Source organism: Dromaius novaehollandiae, unplaced genomic scaffold (genome assembly GCF_036370855.1).
Source record: "Dromaius novaehollandiae isolate bDroNov1 unplaced genomic scaffold, bDroNov1.hap1 HAP1_SCAFFOLD_30, whole genome shotgun sequence".
Lineage (NCBI taxonomy): Eukaryota > Metazoa > Chordata > Aves > Casuariiformes > Dromaiidae > Dromaius > Dromaius novaehollandiae.
Window position 1 is genome coordinate 4,602,101 of NW_026991333.1, and position 25,245 is coordinate 4,627,345.

The following is a 25,245-nucleotide window of genomic DNA, read 5'->3' on the forward strand; positions in this document are numbered from 1 at the left end:
CAACCACTTTTAAGATTTATTAAGGCAAAATGGAATCAACTAACTAGACACGTCTCGCGTCACACGTTTAGGAAAAAGAGAGGAAAAGGGGAAGACAGAGAGAGAGAGAGAGAGAGAGAGGGAAAGACAGATATCACCACCCGTGGATCCAGCAGCGTCCCATTGGTCCTCTTCTCTTGGGAGTCTCGGCGGCGGCGGGGGTGGGGGGCAGAGGCGGGAAGCTCCCATCTGGTTCTGCTGACTCCGCTCGAGTTCTTCAGTCGTCCCAAGCAAGCCCCCCACCCCCCCATTCACACAGTCTGCAGTTTTTATAGGTTCTTGCCCCACCTCTGGGAGGTGCTTCCTCGCTTCCCATGCAGATTAACTGTCATGCGCAGTCCGCCCTCTCGGAACCTTCCAGAAACGGGCTGGGGCATCTGGGGACTCCTGCTCATGTGCAGATGGCAAATGAGTACGTGCAGTCCGTGCCCTAGAGATGACCTTCTGCCCTTTTCGCGCCCTTTTTACCTCGTGCAGGTGCACGAGGTTGTTTACCTCGCGGACGGCTCCTGGGGGCCCCGGTGCGGCATTGCCCGATGCGCCTTGGCAGCAGCGGCTTTGCAGCAGCAGCAGCAATGTTGAGACAAAACTGCATGTAGAGAACTGGTTCTCTACACCACCCTGTGTCTTGACATTGCAGCTTGGCAGCAGGAGAGAGAGAGAGAGAGAGAGAGAGAGAGAGAAAGCAAGCAAGCAAGGAAGGAAGGAAGGGAGAGAGAATTAGGGACAGGGGGGAAGTCGTGGGAATAACATAGGTTTGGGTAAAAAACAGAGGTCTTGCTCAATGCAAGCTTATTCCTTAACAACTTCAACAACATTTAACTTTACAAAACAGACATCAAAACTGAGTTAAGGAGGTAGTGTCGTTACAATAGGCATAAAACAGCTGGCAAATGCGCTGTGGATGTCAATATGCAATTTCCTCCTTCAGGAGAAACTGGGAAATGATGGGTACTGTGGTTGGCCATGGCCAATGGATGGCACGGATTTTCTTTATGCCGTCGGGCAAGGTGGTAGGAACAAATTGCATATTTGACACAACATGTCAGATTAATTGAACAAAGCAAGGAATGATACAAGAACATTAAGGCGGCAACTGCACCTAACAAATACAATATTAACTGTTTCACCCACGGTGCCCCCAGTAACCAGGACTACAAATCGCCACTCCAGCCATTCCAGGTTTGGACGGGGACGTGGGCTATTTTTCTGATATCTTTGGTTAACTGGAGAACTACTTCGCTTACATCATCTATTTCCAAACAACCGTTAGGAATATTTAATTTCCCACACACTTCTCCCTCTTCAGCTAACAGGTAATCTGAAAACCATGTGGTGCTGAAGGATTGCCGTGCGCATCTGTTGGGATTGCCGAGTTAAAAGATCTATTGCGTCAGCGGTTTTGTTGGTAATAATTTCTAGAGCCGCTTGTAGTCTGATTATTCCAGGTTGCAGGCCCGTAATGTTGAATTATTCGTTCAGGAGGCCACTCATTATTTCCCCACTTTTTGTGTCCCACCCAAATTTACTTTAATGGATCCCGTCTTACAGGCAACACTTCTGTCTCCAAGGTTATCATGTACCTTTATGCCTAACCGAGGTCCGCTTGTTTCTGGTAAAAGGAAAAACAAAGGTCTGATAATCCCTATATAACAAATTCTCAACCACCCCGCGGGTAAAAATTTGTGTGCTGTGTGTCCACAGATCCAATAATGCCCTTTCTTAGCTCCAATGCCCTGAGCAAATGGCCCGTTTATCCCTGGTGGGAATTGAAAGTAAGCTGCATCTCTGTTGCCCAGAGGGCTGAAGAATGTGGTTGCCTCATCACCTATTCGGCCGGTACAATACCAAGCCCCAGAAGTGTATGCTGGTGGTAGGTTTGCCATAGCACATATAAGCACATTAAGACAAGAAGTATTTTTCCAACACAGGTTAAGAATGCCATTCTTGGCTGTTGTGTTTTCAACAATAAAGCTAATTATGATCGCAGCACACAATTACAAAAAATGATAAAAATAACTATTCTAACTACCACAGGTAGTATCGTTGAGGACACTCAAGCTCGACATAAGACAAGTCTTCTTCCTCAGTGCCCTCTTCCTTTCAGATTAATTGACCTAAAAGGAAGGGAGGATCCACCTGGTATGGATTCTAAGATCTTTCCCACGGGCATCAGTAGCTACCCATGCATACAGATTTTTTGAAGCTTTTAGTACTAGAGGTATTTGTCCCACAGTGGGTAAGTGCACTAGAACCGGTTGTCCCGGGTAATACAAGGGATTCCTCGGTTTCTTATTCTCCCTAGTCCCGGGTAAGAGGGATGGAGGATTAGGGCAAAAAGCAGTGAGTCTGGGGCAGCCATTTACTCCCCATCGTCCATTGACTTTAGTTACTGCATCAGATATTCGTCGCGCCCATCCGGGATTGTGCGGTCTCAGGGTTCGTTTTAAGAGTCCGTTTGTACGTTCTACAGTACCGTTTGCCTGGGGATAATATGGGGTATGGAAAATTTTTCAGTTTTCAGTTTTTCAGCTGACTTTTAATGCCAATTGAAACTGGATGATGGCCAACTATATAACATGCTTGCCCATGGTTAACCTGACAGGTCGATAAGCTGGAGCAAGTCCAACAGACAGTAATCACGATGGTCGGGGGGCTGTAGCACTTTATCTAAGCCTGGAGGAGAGTTGGCTCTGGAGGGGACTTAATGGCATCCTTTCCAAACCTGAAAGGAGGTTAGTGAGAAGGAGGGTTGAACTAGATGATCTCCAAAGGTCCCTTCCAACCTCAACCAGTTGCTGATTCTGTGATTTGGAAACCTGTGGGGGAAATGCCCTCTCAGGAACGGCTTTCAAGAAAGGCAGCAGGCACAGCATCCCAGCGCCTACACAGAAACCCGGTGTGTGTTTTTAGTTGAGGTTTTCTTTTTGTACTTTACAGAACTCATTTTACTGCACATACTCTGAACACAGTTCCTCCCATGTCCCAGACTGCAGACATGGAAATGCCCCAGCGTCGGAGGAGACAGAGGCCGGGAGATGGCCTGTCACTCCTGCAGCCCCCCAGGGCTCCACCCGTCCCGGCCGGCGCATCACAATGTGCCACAGTGGCATCACAGTGACCCGGCCACGGCCACCAGCGCGTGTCCCCCTCCCCGTGCGGCACTGCGCTGGCGTGGGGCAGTGCGGACAGAGGTGGCTCCCAGCCTGGGGTCACTGCCCGGCACAGGGACACGCGTCCAGCCTCACGCAGGCCTGGTCGGTGCCTGGCGCTGCCGCAGCCGTCTGCCCGGCCTCGGCGCCATGGGGCAGGCCAACATCTGCGGCGCCCGTGGCGCTGCTGCCACGCAGGCACAGCCTGGGGCCCCTGGCCCCGTGGCTCCTGGCGCCCGCCGCGGGCTCTGGCGCAGGGCAGCCTCCCGGCCCCCGCCGCCCCTCGGCACCTTCGTCTCCAGCGGGAGCCCCCAGCTCCTGCTCACCCTCCCTGCGCAGGTGACGCGGCACCAGCGCACGCGCCAGAGGCACCTCCTGCTCTTCCCCCACGCGGTCGCCATCGCCAGCTTCAAGTAAGAAGAGCCACCACAGCCCTCCTTCCTCCCCAGCACCGCCTCGGCCAGGGTCTCCCGCGGGAACGCTGCATGCCCAGCACTGCTCTGGAAGGAGAGCAGGGGGCAGGAGAAGGGCACAGGCTCCTGCTCTTGTCCTCCTCCCCTGCAGGCCCTCACCAAGGGTGCTGCTGGCATCACTGCCCTGCAGCCACTTCTCCAACGGCCTCTGCGTGGCGGCTGCAAAGGAGGCTCCTTGCTGCTGCCTGGGGCTCGGGGCCACCCTCCCCATGGCTCTGCCCTGGGAAACGGCTCTTCCTGGGGGACAGCTGGGGTGGCCCCCACGCTGCACACCCACACCCCAGGCCCTGCTCTGCCTCCCTGCAGGTGCGGCTCCATCTTCTGGCTGAAGCACCGCGTGCGGCTCAGCGAGCTCTGGGTGCTGTGCAGCGAGGAGGCAGCCGCAGCCAGGCCTGAGGAGGAGGAGGAGGAGGTCTTTGGCCTCAAGTGCAGCCGCACCCTCATCCTCGTCTGGCCCACCAACCTCTGCGTGGTGACCTTTGGGTGAGTGGGGGCGACAGGTCCCAGCGCCCTGCGCGAGCCCCTGTCCTGCCCCACGTGGCTCGGCCCTGGCCCGGGGACTCTGCCCACGGGGGCGAGAGCTGTTTGGGGCCGCATCTGTCCCAAGCAGGAGGAGGGGCAGCGGGGCTGAGGCTGGGTCTCCTTTGTGCTGCAGGTCGCAGGAGGTGAAGCAGCTCTGGCTGGACACGATGCTCCGGTAAGCTCTGCCAGGGAATGCAACCTGCCGCCGCAAGGCTGAGAGTGGGCGAGTGCTCCCGGTGGAGCTGCACGCAGAAAGACCCAAATGTCGGTGGGGAAAGGTGCCCCCACTGCCCAGGGCAGCTCCTGCGCAGAGCCGCGTGACTTGCTCAGCCTCGCGGTTGCAGTCAGCACCGACGCCGGGAGCTGCAGAGCGGTGCTGGCAGCCAGCGCTGCGGGAGGCTCTCGGGGGTCGGGCTGCCAGGCAGCGTGGGGCTGGCTGGCAGCAGAGAGAGCAGCGAGGGCTGGGGGTGACAGAGCTCTTCCCGTGCCCTTCCCTGTGCACAGGCAGAGCCCAGGAGCCCCAGGAGCCAGGCTCACCCGACTGCCCTCCCTGCGGCTCCTCACCAAGGTCATTGGCTTCTACGGTCCCGTAAGTGTCCTCACACTCGCCGCTCTGCCCCAACAGTGGCTCGCCTTCCCCAAACCCACCCTTGCACAAGTTTCTCACGGCGCCTCTTTGCTCTCTTGCCTAGGAGATGTCACTGACGGCGGCGACCGTGGAGACGCTGATTTCGGTAGAGGTGAGCAGGGGCTCCCTGTGCCCTGCCCGGGCTGCCTGCGCACGCGGGCGATCTCCGCACCGCGCGGCAGCTCCCTGGGGCATGCAAAGGCAGCAAATGCCTGGTGCCAGGGAGAGCACGGCACAGCAGACTGTCCCTGCGGTCACATGCAGACCCCTTGTGCCGCACGGGGGCTGCTCGGGATCAAGGGAGCAGCCTGCAACTGTGCAGGGGGCTGGGGGCTGCAGGGCCGCTTCGGGGGCGCTGGCTGCAGCAGCAGCCTTTGCCACAGCCCCCGTGGCACAGAGGCACAGCGTCAGGCCTGCACCTCCAGCCTCTCCTCCGCAGCCCTTGGACCACCCCTGCTTTTCCTGGCAGCCTCTCCCACATGCCTGCATTGCTGCAGCAACATCGCTGGAGCAGCTCCCTCGAGGCCCCCACTGAGGAGGGGCGGCTCTGTAACCATCAGCCCTTTCTCACAGGCTGACGCCAAGAAAGGCCCCCGCTTGGACCCTTCCGACGGCGAAGAGGCACTTGGCCACTCGGCTGGTGAGTCGGAGAAAGAACGGCAGCAACTGCCTTCGGACAGGCTGCTTGTTCCCTCCCCCCGTGCAAAACCTCGGCGCCTCCGGACAAGCTGTGGGAGACCCTGCAGCACAGGGCACCGCACACACGCAAAAGGCAGCCTCTGCGCCAGGTTTTCTACCCTGAGTTGGGCTTTGCTTTTGCTTGCAGCAGAGGGAGCGAAGGCAAGAAGGCAGGTGATCTCCTGGCCACTTGCTCGGCGAGGAACCCCTGCCAGCAGGGCCTGCCCTGTCCCAGGGCAGCTCGCCTCTGGCCCCAGGGCGGCTCTCTTTGGCCAGCCTCTGGCAGCTCTCTGCGGGCAAGACGGGGGCCTGCCCCAGCCAGTCCAGGTAAGCAAGCCTGCCCACAGAGGCACACTGCTTCGGGCCTCTCGCGCGACACAGCCTGCCCAGCACTTGTGCTGGGGCTCTCAAGAGAGAGGCGCTTTGGGGCTTCCCCTTCCGCACGCGCTGCTGACACGCAAGGCCTGCAGGCCAGGTCCCAGCCCAGGGGGGGACGGGGGCCAGCTCTGCGGCTTTGCTCCAGCCCACACCACTGGCACGGGTGCCTAGGAAATACCAGGTTATTGCCAGTGTGATCGACGTGGAGCGAGAAGGAGATACTAAGGCAAGCAAAGCAGAGTGTGCCCCCAAGTCCAAACCTGTCCATTCCTTCCTGCAGGAGCTCCTGGCTATACTGTATGAGAAAGGGCCTGCCACCGAGGGCATCTTCAGGAAGGCGGCGAGCGAGAAGGCCCGCAAGGAGCTGAAGGAGGTCCTAAACCAGGGCAAGAGCGCTGACCTGGACAGCAGACCCGTGCACCTCCTGGCAGTGGTGCTGAAGGTGAATTCCTTGCACCAGCAGAGCACACAGCTCTCCGAGCACGTGCCTCATGTGCATGGGCCCCTGGCAGTGCCTCCACTCCCCTCGGTGGCACTCCAAGCTAAAAGCCTACTGAAGCCAGACTCCGGGCTTCAGGCTTAGGACACTGTGGCACTTTTCTTCCCCCTCAGATTGTCAGCTGCCCTAGTTCTGCCCCTGATTCCCTGCATGACCATGGGAAACTCCCTTCCTCCACCTCCTCCTCAGCATCCTCCTCTCCTCAGGGAGGACCACGGAGACTCAGGGCTGCACCAAAGGCTCAGCTAGGAGCTGGGTCCTGCTCCTGCACTAACACCAGTGCGTTTGGCACGCACTCGCACAGCCCCCCGCGCTCTCAGTGCTCAGGAGCACCTTTGGGAGCAGGCAGCTCAAAGCAACCTGCCTGCTTGTGAGCCCAAGGCACCGCGATGCTCTGCTCACTGGCACTGTTGAGAGCATCCTCTAAAGGACCTTGGCCTTGCAGGACTTTCTTCGGGATATCCCCTCCAAACTCCTCGCGGACAGCCTCTACGAGGAGTGGATGCAAGCGCTGGAGAAGCCAAGCCAGCAGGACAAAATTGACAAGCTGAAGGAGTAAGAGTTTGAACCGGTCCCACCATTTTGGAGGGCACTCCAGCTTCCTCCCATGACGGTGGAGCGGTGCCTGTGCCCTGCATCTTTAACCTTCCCTTTGGTTTGTGTTCCCTAGGGTGGCCGACAGCCTGCCCACAGCAAACCTCCTGCTGCTCCAGCGCTTGCTCGCTGTGCTGCGTCACATCAGCGAAAATGTGGAGACCAGCAAGATGGACACCAGCAACCTTGCGATCTGCGTGGGGCCAAATATGCTGAGCCCCTGCACGGACAACGTGCTCACGCTGGCAGAGCTGAAGGAGAGGAACGACAAGGTCTGTGGAGTTCAGCCCCTGGCTCCCGCCTTTGGCGCAGCTCGGGGCCAGCCCCGCACAGCCCCGTGCCCTTGCCAAAGCTCAACGAAGCAGCACCTCTGAACATTGGGGCGCCCCACATCAGGGCTGTGTGCAACAGGACAGGCAAATCTCTGACATCACGGGTTTTCTGTGTGCAGGTGACAGCCCTGGTGGCGTTCCTAATAGACAACTGCCGAGCAATATTTGGGGAGGACATCACCTTGCCCTTCAGTCCCTCGGCCCAGGAGTCACCGGAGCACACCAACAGCTCCACAGGTAGGAGGAGGCACTGATGGTTGTGCCAGGCCAGGGCTGCTGGTTTGCAGTCTTGCCTTGCATAGCAGAAGACAGAAGGCTGTGGCAATGCAGAGAGCTGCAGACACTTGAACATGGTAGTGCAGTGGTTGCCCCCTGGAACACTTTCCAAAGGACAGCACTCCCAGAACAGCATTCCTCCCAGATGGGAAACGTCTGTGCACTTCTGCTCCTCTCCTAGTTGCTAACGCTGGCCTAGAAGTGCACTCTCACAGGACATTGTCCTCGGGGGTCCTTGTTTTCCTAGGGTGCGTGGTTCCACAGCGAAAGCCCCCTTGTATCTTCAGGTGGCCCCTAACAAAGACCTAGCAGGCTCTTTCTCCCCACAGGACACCCAGGGGCTCCTCAGCATGACGGTTCTGCCTGCAACAGCGCGGAGCCGCAAGCTGAAGGCAGCACCCCCGTGTTGGAGCTGGAGCAGCCCAAGGGCAGGAGCAGCAGTCTCCGCAGGCCCTATCCTACCTGCGTCTCTGCCCCTTCCCTGAGCAATTTCACCAGTGGCATCAGCAGCATGGACAGGTGCTTCTCAGAACCAGACCTGTCCTGCCACGACCGCCTGGAAGGCTGGGCAAGGGAGCAGGAGGCCAGCGAGAGGGAGGGCAAACTGCCAGGGCAGCAGTAACAGCTAAGGTTGCAGAAGGAGGCACTGGCACAACACCCTGCAGGATTGCCTTCCCAACTATCAAACAGCTCTCCCTGCCCCAAACAGCCTCCAGCTGCTCCCTGCACAGCTCCTTGCCTCATCTGATGCCTCCGTCTTCCCCACTTCCACACTACTTTCACCCTCTACTCCACAAAAGACCTTTCGAAAGAGGCCCCAGGCTTTTTCCATCAAGTGCACCGAGGACGGCAGGACACCTGGCAGAGCCATCGGAAAGCGCTGCGTGTCATGCTCTTTGGCAAACCGCAGGAAAAGGTGCCCAAAAATCCTCCAGAGCTGGGGGCCTGGGAAAACAGGAGCTGCCAGAGAGACAGCTCCCCAAGGACAGACAGTCAGTTCTCCTGCACAATTGTCCAGGGAGACAAGAAAAGCCCTTGCCTGTGGCATATCAGCAAAGGCCCCATTTCAAGGCAGCGGAGGAAGTGTTCCGAGAGGAGGGTGGAGCAGAGGAATTCTGGAAGAACCCCCCCCTTATGAAGAGCCTCCCTAGAACCTGCCTGACCACGAGAGTTCCCTCTATGGCCTCACAGTATCAGCCGCGAGATCCACCACGTCCAAGCAGGACACTCTGCCCCCCTGCCCATGCCCCAGCTGTGCACAGGACACGGCAGAGGTGTCTCCAAGGCATGTGCTCAGGGCCCGAGGTTCTGCACAGAAGGATTCGGAGGTGGAAACCACAACCCGCACGGTTCCTGCTGGAAGAAACTCCCCTGGCAGTTTCCCTGGGACCCCTGCAGCGCATCGACTGGGAGCCGTGTGTGAATCCTGTCAAGGACCCAGCCCAGGGGTCACCTTCTTGGGCACCCGATGGATAGGGGGACGGAAAACACTGCCAGAATCTATATGAGAGGTGATAGAAAACATTCCCACACTTTCAGATCAAAACCCTTGAGACCTGTCTGAGGAACTTGGGGGGTTTTGGAGGTGACACTTTCCTGGATTCCGTATGCAAGTAGCACCTCTGCATGATTTGCTGAGGAAAAGCTCCCTACGGAATTGGGAACCTCAACACCAGGCAGCATTAAGTGCTTTCAAAAAGGAAATGCTTGCTTGACCATCGAGGGGACACCCCCCAGCCTACATGCCCATGGGATTACGGCAACAAAATGTGCAAGGCGGGATTATGGCAACAAAATGTGCAAGGCGGAAAGGATTACACCGTTGCCATAGGCTCTAAAGTTTGGCAAGGGTGCCAGGAGAACCACACTCCCTTGGAGAAAGTGCTCTTAGCTGCCTAAGAAGGGCAGCTAACAACCGAGCCATTAACGCAAGAAGGGGAAAAAAAGCTATGCGTGCTGAAAAGTATTACAGGCCCTTAGAATGCAGCTACCGAAGAGCTCTTCTTCCTGTTGCTAGGGACTGGACGCATCAGGGACATTCATACAAAAGGAATGGCTTGAGGCCAAGATGCTGTCATTCCTAGTGTCTTTCATGGGAATGTGTGGGCACCTGCCTTGGCAGGAGATCATTTGCATTGCCGTACTCATGGCACTGAGGAGGTTAGCCAGCACTGCAGCTACTGGCTATGCAGGCAGGGATTGACCTGTCCTACCACGCCCAGAGCTCTGGAATTAGGCAGGAGGAAACACTCAGCTGGTCCCTGCACCTGGCAACTTGCCTGTGGTACCGAGACATGACGAGCATATGACAATGCTTTGGGAGGCATCTGGGTATGCACCTTCAGTTGTATTCCCTGCAAAGATGATGTCAGCTGTGAAGTTGGCAACGTTAGCTGTTGGAATGGGACATCTGCTTTTGATCAAATCACCAAGCAGAAGTACTGCTTAGCTTCTCCTGGGACTGAACACAAGATGTCTTCTTTGGCACCATTTAATACCTCGGTAACACTTGGAGTGACCTTCCATCAACTAGACAGCTTTCCCAAAAATCCCCGCCAAGGCCACTAAATGTCTGTGCAGAACTGGAAAACACTGAGAAGAGAGAGAAGGAAAAATGAGGGATGATCTAGCAAACTGATTCAGTGAGCAAAAGTGGAAACCCGCCTGCCTGAACAGCCTTGGGATGAGATCTTGAAAGGCTGGTCACCAAAAGCTCTCCGTGCATTGCGAATGATGCTACCTGCTCTGCTCCTACTGTTAATAAACACCGCCTTGTTCTTTGTTGTCACCTTGATCTTGACCTGTTCATTTCAAATGCAAAGAGTTCCCCTCCCACGCGTGGAATACCTGACAGAACCTGGTCAGAGAGGAGGGCATCTGACACACCTCCCTGCTGAGACGGGCTCCAGGCAGCGGGCCTGCTTCCCCACTGCTCTGCAGGCCCAGGGGCACTGAGGGCTGCGCAAAGCAGGCGCAAAATGCTGCTTTCTTGGTCCACATTCCCTCTGCATGCCTGAATGCCCCCGTCTCCCATGGCAAGCAGCACAGAACCTCAGCCATGCAGGTCCCTTGGAAACGCAGCCATGAAGGTGACCAGGGTCATTCTGAGGGGAACTTGCTTAGTTCTCTGATCCAACAAGTGTTTCAATGCCCATAATGCACCATATCCAGTTGCAAAACCCCGCAAATGATAACATGCTGCTACTCTGCCAGCAGTAGCCAGGCAGCAGCACCTGCAGCTGCCATGTGCCTCTGCACCAGGACAAGTCCTGACTCCAGGGAAAGGAAGCCCCCCTTGCTTAGGTGCTCTGGTTGCACTTCTCTCTGAACTGTGAGAGCAGTCAGTCCCTATTGCCTGTGTCACTAGGACAAAAAATGAAAGCTTCTGAGGAACTGCAGAAGGCTCCACATTGACAGGAGGAGGCAACACCTTCAATCGATAGTCTGAAAAGAGCAGCAAGGAAAATGCATGGGGAAAGGCGATCTGCTGGGCCAAGTGACCCCATCCCCAGAGGCACAGCCAGCTCACATGCACACAGCCAGCCACGAGCCTGTGTGGGTGCTGGGGGAAGCACTGTTTTTTTATCACCTCTCTGAACAAAGGGGAAGCAAATGGTTCACAAATCCCAAGCACACTTGGACTCTCGGGAGCTCTGCTTCATCTTCCCTGGAAGAATAGGAAGAGGTTTCACACACTGTAAATCAGACTGGCTCTTCAGCCAAGCAGCCAGTTACAGAACTGATCCTGTGGCCGCTCAAAACTCACCCTTCCGCCAACCCACACTCCTCCCACCAGCTGCCCTAACAGAGGCTACCGCCCAAACGCAAACCCTGCAGCTTCAGGGGGGCACCCACAACATTGACAGGATGCAGCAGTATTTTGTGAACTTGTAAGGCCCAAAGCAAGAGAACTGCAGGAGCAATTCCCCGGGAGGACAGCTTGGTGATAAAGGCTGAAGACTTGCAGAAAGGTTCCTTCACTGCAGGGTCCTTTCCCCTCAGGCCTCCTGCACAGCCCGGGGCTTTGCAGTTCCAGCCCACTGGTCACAGGGAACAACCCTGTCCTCTTCCTCCAGGCCCTGAGCAGCAGGTTTCTACACTCAGCTTTCCCTGCGCCCTCCACCTGCCTTTTCTCTGCCTCCACTTCTGTTGCACAAAGCCCAGACTTCACACAACACGTGCAGCCCACCAGCTTTGGCTGGCATTCACCAGCCTGCTCCCCTGGGCACCACGGCTTAGGAGGGCAGCAAGGAACCGCAGGGGCAGTCAAGAGCTTTGCAGAGGCCTCTACTCCAAGGAGGACACGACATGCCGCGACACGATGCACACGTGCACACCCACTCGGAGAGGGACAGACACCAGGAGACGTGGCATTGGAGAAGTCTCTGGGTGTGCAAAAGAGAAGAGCCGTCACTCCCGCTCCCTAGGGCACCAGGGAGGAGGGCCTGGAGGGGAACGCTGGAGACTTGTCGAAAGGGTATTTCTTTCACTTCCAGCGCCGCTTTTTTCCACAGCCTTCCTGCACAGCTTCAGCTCAGGCCCCAGCAATCCCACTCAGCCGAGGGAGGCTGGTGCCAGGCTCCCCCCAAAGCCTCCCGCTCCTCCGCACCATGTCACGTACCAGCTCAGGCTGCTCTGGCCTCAGTCCCACCAAACAGGCGAGGCAGAGCAGAGATGGCCACATCCCTACAAAACACTTCTCTCTCTAGAGTAGATACTCAGTGATATACAAAAAGTTACATCTCCCTAAGCACTCCTATGAAACAACTGCAGAGCAGGGTTGGTCTCTGGCAAAGCTTGCAGTAACTAGGAGGGCGAGCTCTTGGCAGCCCCTAGCTTGAGAGGAAACAACGGGGTAGGCCAGCATGATGGGGGGGTTGGGAAGCGAGCACAGGTAATCCTGCCGTGTTTTCCCACCTCCTCCTCACCCCTTGCATTGGCTCTCCTCAGAGTGTATTGCAAGATGTCAGGCAGGAGCTGCAGACCTGCTCTCAGGTGCTGCATGAAATGGCAGATGCACACCTCCTGTTCCTAAATGGGGATGCCTTCACCCCTGCCTTGCCGGGGAGACGCTCGCCTCACCGCCTGAAAGCCCATGGCCAGGGAGCATCCCATACAGCACGAGAGTGTCCTGACAACACAAAAGCAGGCTCTTTGTGGCTCCAAGGCAGCTGCACAGAGCCGCAGCAAGCCTGAAAGGAGACAAGCCCTTGGCCTGCACTTTTCAAAGCAGCAAGTGTGCTGAGGCTACAGAAGCGGGAGAAGGGGCTCGCAGCCTGGAGGGTCGTGCTGCCATTCAGAGGGCTCTTGAGAGGCTGGCGAGGGCAATCTCCTGCAGCTGAGCAAAGGCAAGTGCAGGGTCCTGCCTCTGAGCAGCAAGAAGCCCATGCAGCAGGACAGCCTGGGGGCCGACCTGCTGCAGAGCAGCTTGGCAGAGAAGGACTTGGGGAGTCCTGGTGCAAAACAGGTTAACCGTGGGCAAGCATTTGATCTTGGAGCACGGCTGCAAGCAGAGTTATCTGGATGAGTTTTGCCAGCTTAAACAACAGCCAAAAAACAAGTTTCAGAGCAATGCTTGCGGTCTGTAAATCACCAAACTTGAATCCTACTGGGGCCTTTCAACTTGCACCCAAATTTATCCTCAGTGATGGAAATCTCTTGTCACAGTTGCTAAAAAGACCATGGAAAAATAACTCCATATGAAAGAGAGAAATATGGCTTTAGGGGGCCACTTTGCATCCGTACAGATGACCCAGGGAATACAGCACAGGTTTAGGAACAAGTCAGCCTTGCTCACTGAACCTGCCTCTGTGCTGACTCACTGTGTCCTTGGGCAAGTCATTTCAGCTCTCTGCTCATCAGTTTGCAGGTTTCCCACCAGTTACACCTAACTGATCTTCCCATCGCTCAAGTTGGAACTTGGGTAGGATTTATACATAAAGACAGACAGGAACTTTCGGAATTTCCCTACAATATGCTATTTTACCGCTTTAGGATTTTAACTACAGCACCTAGCACTGTGTGGCCTCAGATCACAATTAGGGCTGCAGTGCACAAGGATGACTAACATAGCAATTAAAAAAAGTTTAAGCTTTAGATCCAGAATTTTAATCCTCATTTTCTGGACTGTCACCAACTACAAGAGTCAAGGAATTAAACTTTTCCCTGAACAACTAATTTGATCCTTCTTGTAACTGACTTTCCTCCTCCTCCTTCTACCCTCCCTCTCCTAGAAAATCTTCTGCTCTCTACTTGCTGAATTCACTAGGGTGACAATTCTGCCACTGGCAGCATGCGGACAGGCTGTCCAACAGATCCTCTTGATTTAATGACACTCCACAGAGACTTGTTCAGATATGCGGTTAGAGTCTGAACTTGAGAGATGTACCAGTCTAACTAAAGGAGAGATGATAAACCAGCTTTGATGTGTGCAGTTCTTTCTGTAAGCTTACACCCACCATTGAAGCATTACTTCATTTTTTAAACAAAGGTCAGACTGAACATACACCAAGAGCTTTTCAAAATTAGATGACTTTATGTATAGCTCTTTTGGGGAAGCTGTATAGTTTCCCCACTTGTGTGCTCTACATCACGGCTAGAAAAATCACATTATACCACATTCAAAACAGAAATGCATAACCCTGAGTCAAAAGCTAAAAAGCAGTTCTTTGAGGGCAGGAAAAGTAGGCAGTTAAGAAACCACCAGAGCATGCAAGCCAGATGCAACAGTTCCTTAGCTAAACAAAGGCAAACGCGTTGCAATGGCGAATGTTTTTGTTGTGAGCTTTCATACTCACTCTGGCTGCTTTTCAAAGAAACAAGTGCTGTTGTAGCACATCCCAGCAAAAGGTCCTCCTCTATGTTGTGGTCTTGGGTAAAACACACAAGTTCAAAATTTTGATGTTTGCTATCTCAATAAAAAGCCTTTAACAGGAGCCCGACCCAGAGCAAAAACAACACACTAAGATTTACGCATCCAATTAGACAAACTTTAGCATGATCATGGATGACACGTCCTTCTGCTCCCACTGATTTTCAGGGAGAGGGGGAGGAAGGGAAGTTGTCAACCCCATACTATGAGCAGCCCAAAGGATTAGGTCCCAGCTAGCCTTTTAAGACAGAAAGAATGGAAACCCTATTAAGCTTCCAGCATCTGACTGAGCAAAGCATGAACCTACCTGTTTCACCCTGTCCATGGCAATCATTCAGTTCTGGTTGAAGTCATCCTGATGAGCAATCCAGCTGTCCTGTAAATATCACCCACATGAATACAAGGCAAGAGCTTTCAGTCCTAACAGAAATTTCACTAAAAAGCGTATTAAGATTCTGCACTCTGAGAAGTAACTTAATTGCAGATACTCAACCCTTCTTGGCAGGAGGGACCCTCTGAAACTCCACAGGTGGCAACACTAACAGCAGCTTGTTACAGTCACTCCAAAGTGCAGAAGGGATAAGGGTTGTGTTTGCATGTCTTCAAACAATGCTGAGCTGCTGTTGGCTCTGCGTGTCATAGTCTGGGCAAGATGTTTTCAACAGCAGGCAGGAAATACTAAGGTGATTTTCCGGCAACAATGTTACTCGAGATGTTGACTCAGAATCCAGTACCTTTAGGACTAAATTCTGCTTTTGCTATGTACCTGAGCTCCACTCAGGAAGGTGACTGTTCCAGAAGGAAAGACAGAAGGCATAAAGCTAAGCTAGGTAGTCTTTACAGAAGAGACACAGAGGAAGGAAGTATTTTAGTGGTTTGCTAGAAAGCAACTATTCTCTGAACAGCCTCCTGTACTCACTGTAACCTTTCCAAATAGCCACTTTCTCCCAAAACACCCAACAGAGCGTAACTAAACTGAAGGTCAAGAGTTTCTGCAGAGATGTTCACACAGGTGTATACCGCCACCAGGAGTGACAGCAGATTTCACTGAAGTCCCATTACAAAGGTTGTGCTTTAGCTGAAATGGGAGCCACATTTTCTTACCTAGGTCTAGTGCTCACCTCGTGATTGATGGTTGCTCCTAACCCCAGCATGTTGTTTTTCACGTGAACCTTGATATGTTCTGTATTCCCTTGTTCCTGAGCCCCAAGACCCTAAGGAGGATTTAAGGGCAAAAGCGTAAGGATTCTTCTGCAGTGTCTAAGCAACTAGAGCTTTTGTACTGTAAGACAATTTGTAATGAAATACAGCAATAAACCACAAGTTACTATTTATTTGCTTGCCCGCAACTTAATTCATTTGCAGGCATTAGCACACACGAGATATTAAGTATTTTTAATTTACTGCTAAAGCCTCCAGCAAAATATCATAAACACTAAAATAGCAACAACATTATGTAGCTGGGTGATTAATCAGGAAGCCACCTGACACTCCCAGGCAACCCCGAAGTGTTTACTATTTTAAAACAAAACACACAAAATCAATGTGTCTCTCACCAAAAATACAGTTGCCATTGGGAAGGCAGATGCATGATGACAAACAGCTATAAGACACAGGATAGCTCATACTGCATAATAAAGGTATGTTGGGGTGGGGGGCAGAGAAAGGATCAGAATGCAGCTAACAGAGCCTTAAAAACATCCTCTATAGCATTCACATCCGTAACTTAGTAAAGAGATGGGGGCAAACAAATGTTGGTTTTGTCTGTTCTAAAAACCCTAAGCATTCGCATCTTGGAAGCAATCTTTGGGTCTGGTATTATCCTTTTTATCTATATGATTTGGGGCGGGGGGAAGACAAAGCCTTTGTCTGAGTTTATAATGAAATGGGGATATAAAACCTTCCAGCACAGCTGTAGCTGTTGTAAAGGAAGACCCTGCAGCCTAAGCCAGGAAAATTACTGTGAGGAAGATGAGGGGAGATGACAGACACAAAGCAACACAGGGCCTTCCTTCCACACCCTGACACAGTCTTCGTAACGGCAAAGGCATTATCTACGCTGAGATGAGCTGGCTGCCTAAGATATAAACAGAATATTTAACAGCATTTTTTCTACTCTGGGTTATACATCTATTTTCATCTTACATACAAAGCAAACATGCATGCACCTTTACATAGCCAGACAGTTCTCAGTCACATACTGCAACAGTTTGTTCTAAAGCCTAGAGAAACCAATGCCAGTTCCTTGATTTCAGCAGCCTTTGAATCAGGTACCACTGGTTATTTTTGAAATTAAAGGCAGGCAGAAGATTTTTTATGTACTAAATAGAAGCCAGTTTTCTGAGGCAAGAGTAGGCTACAATCCAAGAGCAGGGTTTTTTTTGGCACTGTAAGTTTTAATTTATTCAGAGTTGAAAACAGTCCTAATTTTATTCCTTTTAAAAGGGGCAGGGAGAGGAGTTGAAGGAGAACAGTTAAAGATATATTGTGGATTTTCTTTGTGCGTTTCATTAGTGACGCAAGACTTGAAAACACGCTGACATGCAAGTCCAACTCCCCGCTTTGCTGAGACACCTTTGTGGAAGTTAAAGTGCTTTTAAGGGAGAGCTGAGATGTCTGCATTGACCTAGGGAGTTATTCTTAGCACCAAAGCCAGTCACCTCACCCCCTTACCGCACAGGGATAGGCTGGAAGCTGAAAGGAATACAGCTCACACACTACATTTCAGTCATTCAGGGAACACATCAGAAGTAACCTTTCAAAAATAGGTGAAAGATTAAAGCAGATCCTGGAGTTCTTTTAAACAATATAAAAGGCCATGGAGAGAACTGAGGGGATAAAGGCAACATAAAGTCTTCTCTAATACTTATCTGATTTTACATCCATGCTCCTGTTTTTACTGGGGGACATTATCTTGTTTGGGAGGGGAGTGGGGAATGGAAAGGAAGAAAGCCAGAAGTTAGTGAGTACCTGTGTAAAAAACCTAAAAATTTAACATTGCTCAAGTTTTCTCTGCATTCTCATCAGACTTCAAGAATAAATTACATAAAAAGAAGACGTCTGTTTAAACGCTGGGACCGAGAGTCACCAGCAAGTCTTCCACCCAGATCTCTCCTCTTCTCAGCGTTTTTAGTTCAAGAAAAGTTTAGAGACAACCTTTCAGCTAGACAATTCTCCTTTAAGTCATACCTTTCCTTTGGACCAGCCCATCTTTTCCAGCATCTTCTGGCCAAATTTAGATTCATCTTTACTCCAAGCACTGTTTCGTGCATCCACAGACCACTTCTGCCTTCTACGGGCTACAGCAAGAAGGAAAAGTCAGGCTCCGTTTATATTGTGCTTACAGTGTGCATATTATTTATTTCTAATCAATTCAAGAGAAGTCCTTCATTCCAAAAAACAGAACTTATGCCAGACCAAACATGTTTTTGGGGGGGTTATTTTTACCAAATTATAGATTGCAAAGAAGTCCAGTGAAAAATATTACTATTAATGTGAATAATGCCACAGCAAGATAGCTATGGAATTGGTCAAACCCTGGGGACGGGCTGCACTTTAGCAAAGGCTTTAAGAATTGTCATTTAAAAGTGCAGGCCTAAGTTCTGTTTGAACTTTATTTTACATTTGGCTTCAACAGGTGATCTATAGAAGAGATGTCAAAGCTGGTTTTCCTAGCTCTGACAAATGTCTACTGTCCATCCTTCCTCTTATCGAGAATACAGGAGATCTAGTATCTGCCTTCATAACAAAAAGCCAAACCCCAAATAAAACCTAATCACTCATATGGAATGACAGAGCAGAAATCTACCGAATTTCAGATTTTGGATTTGCCACAAAATGGCTTATTCAGAAACCCTGCAAAAGTCAATAGAAATTACTGCAGGTGTCAGAGATCTTCAGCATCTGGGTTCTTCTGTTCTAAATCTACTACTGAATAACTACAATGCCCCATGCCCAAATACATATGTTTGCCTTTATCACTACGAATAACTTCACTGAAATCGAGGAAGAAAAGTTACTACAGTTAACCAGTCACATTAAGTGTGCACCTAAACATATGCAGGAAGAGAACTGAAATAAAACAAGATGAAAAGAATGGGAGACAGGAAGATTACAAACTTCGTTAAACAAGATGGGAAATGGAGAATCATTATGACCGATTAACTCAAGGCCATAAAAAGTCAGTAGGAACCCATGTCCACCGAGACATTTTCATAATAATCAGGAAATCATCTTTCCCTAAAATGCAGTACTCACAATCTGGGCCAGAGGGAGAGAATATCACAGCGAAGTTCAATTTATTTTTAGCCTCATCTTGGTTCTTTCTTAAATAAAAACTAATGCTACCAGAAAGTGTGATGGTGGTTGGTTTTTTTAAACATTTTTTGAAGCTTCGAAGCTCAACATAGGCTACATAAGGCAGTCCCTTAAAAAGCAGAAGTCTGACAAAGAATTTCGTAAAACACCAAACAGTCTGTTAAAAAGATTTTACAGTATAAGTGACTCAGTGCTGTGACAGAAATCCACACAACACTCGTTCGGTCCACTTCTCTATAGGCAAATGATTGACCTATTTCCATCAGGCAGCCTTCAGAGAAACAAACATCCACTACAAACCCTGTGCTAGTAACACAACGTGGTAAAGTGCTACTGTGGACTGGGATTTTTACACGGGCCCAAGCAGATTAGGCTTCCCAACCGCTCCGCTGCGAACAGAACGCCTGGCTAGGTGGCTCACTTCACTCATTTACTGTGTTTGAGACAGTCAGCTAGGAATTTGGGGCAATCAATTTCACATGCTTTATCATCTTCCTTCACCCAAGATACAGACAATTTCTAGGGACCCAGGTTTCAGAGGGTTGATAGGGGGAATGGATTAAAAAGATATCAATCAAGCTGGGCAGTAAAAGTTAAGGCCTACCAAAACTGGGAAAATCTTGGCCATTGCTTCCTTTAGTAGCTAAGCGTGAAACAGACATTAAGGTTAATAAAAAGAACCAATTTCATAGAGAAGGTTAGGCTCCCCAGCTGAGCAGCAGCCTTCCTTTCAATCATATTTTCTAATTATTCCCTTTGTTTAAAATCCCTCAATTAGCAACAACTCTCCTTCACTGAGTCACTAAAACCAACTTGCTCAATTTTATTTTTTAATCTATCTATAACACCATACTCAGTATGCTCACCTACTATTTTGCTCTCTGTAACTAGTTCCCCAAGTGGCGAGGTTGCAAATCCCAAGAAATTAAAGTCAATGCAATTCACCCATTTGTAAAGTACAGTGTGTATCTAAGGATTTGTCTACGCAGTAGAAGTAATCCATGCCAACTGAACGTGTGAATTTAAATTAATTTCCAAACTGAATTGTTTGATGAAGCTCAACTAATCCACTTTAAAAGTTAATTTTGATTAATTTTCCAGAATATCTCTCTGTAGACAAGCCCCAAGACATTTTACTCCCAGGAGAACCCTGATAACAAAACACGAGGAGACTTAATGCAAAGATTTCTTAAGCTTGAAATTTTAAGAGACCTTCCTCTTCCCAGCACTTTTAATCCATGTACTTCAAACCTTGTAACTACTGTAAGGGGATTAATCCTCACATTTCTGTCATGTTAACACAGTCTTATTTTCAAATAGCATAAGCTAGTTGCAGGAAACTACAGGAAGTTGCTTATATTGATCAAAAGTACTTAAGAAGAATCAGGAACACTTTCATGTCACATATAGCAATCATAAAATCATCTACCCTCTCCAAACAAATGATAAAAAAGGTATTTAGCCTACAATTTGTCAGCGATGTTTGCTCACAGAGGTCTTTTAAAAATCTACTCTCTTCCAGCTAAAAAGTTCAGCTCTGAAGTTAACACCAACGTTCTGGGCTGCTCTTAGAAAATGATGCTAGAGATATTAATGAAATTCTGGGCAAGTACCACCATCCAGTGGAGAAAAGTGTCATTTCTTTAGATACTCCCTTAACCCAGAAGCCCCACTATTTGGAAGAGATCAATTACTAAACTGTTTTGCCCAAACAAATATGTGCACCAGACATGGAATTAAACTATAATTTTCTGAAAGTAAGCTAGGAGGCATTCAAGAGCTCTGACTCACCCAGTTCATTTCCCCAAATGACCAAATTCTATGTTTGCATTCACAAATCCTTCTGACCCAGTACCCAACTTCTAACTTTGCCCATGTCTCTAGAGCATGCAAGATTATGGGTTCCCATCCAAACCAGAGCTGTGGGCCTACATCTAGTGATAACAAGGACAGTAATAAATAGGCTGAATTTGCCTTCAATGATCAGGAAAAGAAAAAGATACAGTCCACAGACAGGAATGTTTTTTATTCCAAGCTAGGAAACCCATCCATATAGTTTTTTCCCTCCAAAATGAGCACCACTAAGACAGACAGTTAATTATCAAAGTTTATTAAAAACTCTGAGTTAAAAATAAGTGAAAAATAAAAGCTAACCTTTTGCCCATTTCTGCTACTGATAGGCTTTTAAACTCAAACTACATAAACTGTTATTTTAGGTTCCTGATATGCATGTGCTTTCACAGTTGTAGTAAAACCAATTAACCCCTCTCCCCATCTCTCTTTTGGGATTAGTAGGAGCATGTGAACTTGATGCAGAATTGCAAACAAGAATACAAGTGTATTACACGGCCTTACTGAATTTGCAGGTGATGAACAAAAACGTACAATTCTGGAAAGGTGGCTTTCAGTAGTTAGATTTGTTTTTAAGACAACCGATTTCCAAAGGGTTTTTTTGTTTGTTTATTTTTCACTATATCCAGAAGCATTAACGTAGCATTACAATACTGAAACTTGCAGTACCAAATTAAAAAAAGAAGAAATTCTCAAAAATGGTACCAACACAGTTGACATCTGAAATAATCAGAAAGGTACATGCATAAAAGCAATTTTCAACAATTCAGATCTATATCTCCCAATGGAAACCAGATTTTCTATTTAGCCATTACGCTTGTGTCCATCTTTCCTACAGTTAAGGAAACAAATTTATTAGACCTTCTGTTATGATTTTCAGGGTATCTTGACAACAGTTAATCTTACCAATATCAGCTAAGAACGTTAACAACAACCACACACAAGTATACCAGAGCTGTTACATAAAAACCTACATGAATGCAGTATTCTGGAACTACGCAGTAGTCTGTAACTATTATTAGAAAAGCTTCTTGTCGCATTTGCACTCTCCGTTAACAAGACGAAATATTGTGCGTGCGTAATTGAGAGGTTTACACACAGATTTACATTTACTAGAGAAAGCTACTTTACAGAAACGCTTCTTGAATTTGGAAGACAAGGTAACAAAAACTTTGTTTCTGCAGGAAAAAAAAAAAAAAAAACCACCTCAGGCCAACCCCAAGAGAGTTCTGTATCCTGAATAGATGAACTTCACCCAAAGAAAAGTTATCGACCGGGATATTCACCCCAAGGCTTTAATCGATGCTGTTAGATATAGGGAGCCCAAGCCTTCCAGCATCTCAGAGGTAGGAGCAAAGCCCTTTTTGATTCCAGTGTCGGGGGGAGGGGGGGAGAAATTACCCAGGTGGCTCGTAACAACATAGAAAACCTTCACGAATGCTCCATTCAGCAACACCCTTGTGCGAAAGGCTTACGAGAAATGGCTCTGCCTTAGACATGAGTTCTCCCAGTGAGCCCAGGGGATCTACTGCACTTAGAGCTACGCAGGCTGGTGCCTTTACCGAAGCAGCCGCCTAAAACCCTTTATCTCCTGCTCTCTCCTTCCCCCACAGCGGAATTTCGCCCTGGCCCCAACCCCCCGGCCTCAGGGCAGCCGCCCAGCGCCCAGGCCTGGCGGAGGGCGGCGCGGGGCAGCCCTGAGGCGACCCCCGCTCCCCGCTACAGCGGTAGCGCCCAGACCGGCACCCTCCCCGCAGGGATAACGGCTCCTTCTCCTCGCCATTCCCGCCATCACCCCCCGCTGCAGGTGGAATCACCCCCCAGCAAGCGGTTCCTCCCCCGGGGAGCCCCGAGAAGCCACTCACGCTCCGCCAGCATCGCCATCCTGGGGGCCTCCCTCCCGGCCGCTGAGGCGCCAGCCCGGCTCCTGGGACGCCGTCGGGGGCCTTCCGCGCTTTCGGGCGCAGGAAAAGGCGGAGAAGGCGCAGCCTGCTTGAAAAGCCACGAAGCAGCCGGGCGCAACCATCACCCGTGAGGAAACAGAGGTTGTAAAGCTATCTTCCGGGTGATAAACCTTAAAAAAATACGTAGTATATCGAATATCGGCTATTCCCGCGCATATTTCCGTGGATATTAGACAGGCGTTTCTGCGGGCAGCTGAAGCGCTCGCACATGGCCGGGAGGGGGGAGCGGGGTGTCGCCGACCCCCAGAGAGGCTCCGAGCCGCCCGGCGGCCTCTGCCCAGCGCGTTGGGGCCCTGAGGGCCCCGGGCAGCCTCGGAGCACGGCAGGGAGGTGCCACAGCTGCCTCACTCCCCTCAGGGTCGGGAGGGAGGGTTGGCGGGGCCGTTTGGGGCGTTCAGCCGTCTCCACAGGCAGAGCCGGTTGTGGGGGGGTTGGCGGGGGTCGGGAAATTACCTAGAAAGTTGGTCAAGAGCAGGGTGAATCGTGCTGGTAGGGTATTGTCTTGCCTTAGAAATTTTATGAGTGCAGGTTAGCTCAGTTTGCACTTTTCTCAAAGAGTTGTAGGGCTGGAGAGGCCCTCACAATGCTGCGTCCACCAGCTTGTGCTCATCCTCTGGTCCCAGGAGAAGTTCAGCTTTATGGCATGATCGCGGCAGCTCTTGGTGGTATCTACTTCTTACGGACATCCAAAGAAGAGCCTCCAAAGCCTCTTCAGGAAAACTATGCCTTTATCTCCTTTTCACGATTTTTAAGATTCTGAGATTCCTCCCCTCCACCTGCCCAAATCATCCTTGCTGTAATATAAGCACTCTGCTTCTTGCCTTACCCACTTAAGATGTGGAAACAATTTATTCCTTCCTTCCTTCCTTCCTTCCTGCAACAAGCTTTTATGCATTTGAAGACTGAGCACATTGCCTCCTCGGTGTTTACTTGCTGAATCAACCACGCCTGTTTAGCAATCTTTCTTTGTGGGTCATGTTTTGGAGCACTCTGATCATTCATGTCTTCTGTTCTCTACCTGCTTTCTAGTTGTCTCATCTTATTTGAAATACAGCACCGAAAACACGACACAGGGATTGCTGCTGAGTTTCTGAGAGCACTTACTAGAGTTGTAGGCTGCTTCCTCTTTGTCTGAGGCTACATTTTTCATCTTTCAATGTTTTGTTCTCTAACCTCCATATACCCTTCAGGGAAGTGCTACTTAATTAGGGGGTTTGCATTCTGTGTTCATGCAGCGGATTAATGCTGTCTTTTGCCCCTTCTGAATCAATACTGATTTTCTTCAGACTGTATTTCCATTTTGTTCATGGTGTTCTGAATTCCAGACCTATCCTTCAGTGTGTCTGCTGTCTTTTTCCCAGCTTGGAGTCACCTGCAAATGCAGTAAGTGTACCCTGTACCGTAAGTCAGGTCACTAATGAAAATATTGAATATGATTTGTTCTTGACAAGCCTATAACCTTTCAAATAGTTTGTTGATTTATTTCTATAGTTTAACTTCAGTTCCTGTTAAACTGACTGCTCTGACTGCCCCAGTTCCTCCTTTACCACTCCCTCTTTAAAAAAGGGTATCAGATTGGCCCTTTCATAGTCTTCTAATCTCACATCCAACCTATACACGTTCTCATAATACGTACTTTGACCTGATGGTTTTGTCAGTTCTCTAAGTATTTTCAGGTCGCATTCTTCAGGCTTGACTGATGTGAAAACAAATAAAATACTTTCCAGTCCTTTACCACCTGAGACAGAGATCTTCTTCCTTTGCTTCTGTTGCTAATTGTGTTAGCCACTTGATTGCTGTTAATTCCTTTCATGAAGACAGGATGGATGAATCACATCATGCCCCCTCTGCTGCGCAGTGGGTCAGCCTTGCCCTTGGTCTTCCTGTTGTGACTCTTACATTACATAAAGGTGTCTCATTGCTGGTTGTATCTTATTCCGTGCCTTGACTTTTCTCATTTTGTCCCTTTTACTCATACTATGTGTCTGTATGCAGTCTGCGTGACTTGGCCTTGACTCTACTTGTTCCTTCAGCTTGCAGCTAGGTGTTAGGCACTGGTGCTCTTATCAGTGTTAAATTAAGGAATGGCTGGCTACCATTAATTCATAGACCAAGTTCTTTATATTGCCCAGTAATTCTCTGAGCTTACTGAGGTCTACTTGAAATCTATTACTTTTATTTGACTCCTCTCTCCTCCTTGAGGAGGAATCATCATTTGTAGCTGGAAATTACCAGGTACCTTGGTAGCTTTCAGGTCACTTTCACTTAAAATTTCCCTCCAGGGGGAAATCCCTAGAGGTCAGAATCAACCCTTAGAAGAGCCTTCTTTCTCTTTGCTTTACCTGCTGTACTAAAAAAATATCACATATACCACAGACCTGCTTGGATTATCTAGAACAGGGTCCATCTGCTCCCTTAAGTGTGTACAAGGCAGACCTCTAATTTGAACTCCTGGTGTTTGTCTCTCTCTCCTGACACAGGGGGAGTTTAGATACCCAGCTGATTCTTCGGATAGCTCAAGTTGAATCTCCTCCTTGGTACCTTCCTAGTGGAAGTCAGGCTAGATGAAATCTCTTGTCACCACCCACTTTGTCATTCTGCTAGTTCTCAAAAATCATTTGTCACCCAGTCTGCCTTCTGGCGCTCTCAGGTCACCTACTAGGATGCTCTT

At 50.0% G+C, this 25,245-nt stretch overlaps 1 protein-coding gene and 1 pseudogene across 1 annotated transcript; one reads left to right on the forward strand and one right to left on the reverse strand.

The window, feature by feature from the left end:
- Positions 1-2: 2 nt before the first annotated feature.
- Positions 3-22,571, reverse strand: LOC135325862 (PIN2/TERF1-interacting telomerase inhibitor 1-like). The gene is made up of 5 exons (XM_064503829.1): positions 22,476-22,571; positions 17,632-17,741; positions 15,564-15,656; positions 14,750-14,818; positions 3-679 (listed from the first exon to the last, which is right to left on the reverse strand). The coding sequence occupies exons 1-4, from the start codon at positions 22,492-22,494 to the stop codon at positions 14,777-14,779; spliced, it is 264 nt and encodes an 87-aa protein (XP_064359899.1). The 5' UTR covers positions 22,495-22,571; the 3' UTR covers positions 3-679; positions 14,750-14,776.
- On the forward strand, positions 673-10,365 carry LOC135325861 (T-cell activation Rho GTPase-activating protein-like; annotated as a pseudogene).
- Positions 22,572-25,245: the final 2,674 nt, after the last annotated feature.

Excerpts from the sequence above, each read along its gene's own strand:
- LOC135325862 (XM_064503829.1), bottom strand. Across the intron at positions 15,657-17,631 it reads TGGGCTGGTCCAAAGGAAAG|GGTCTTGGGGCTCAGGAACA; the intron begins GTATGACTTAAA and ends AATCCTCCTTAG. Across the intron at positions 14,819-15,563 it reads GAGCAACCATCAATCACGAG|GACAGCTGGATTGCTCATCA; the intron begins GTGAGCACTAGA and ends TGATATTTACAG.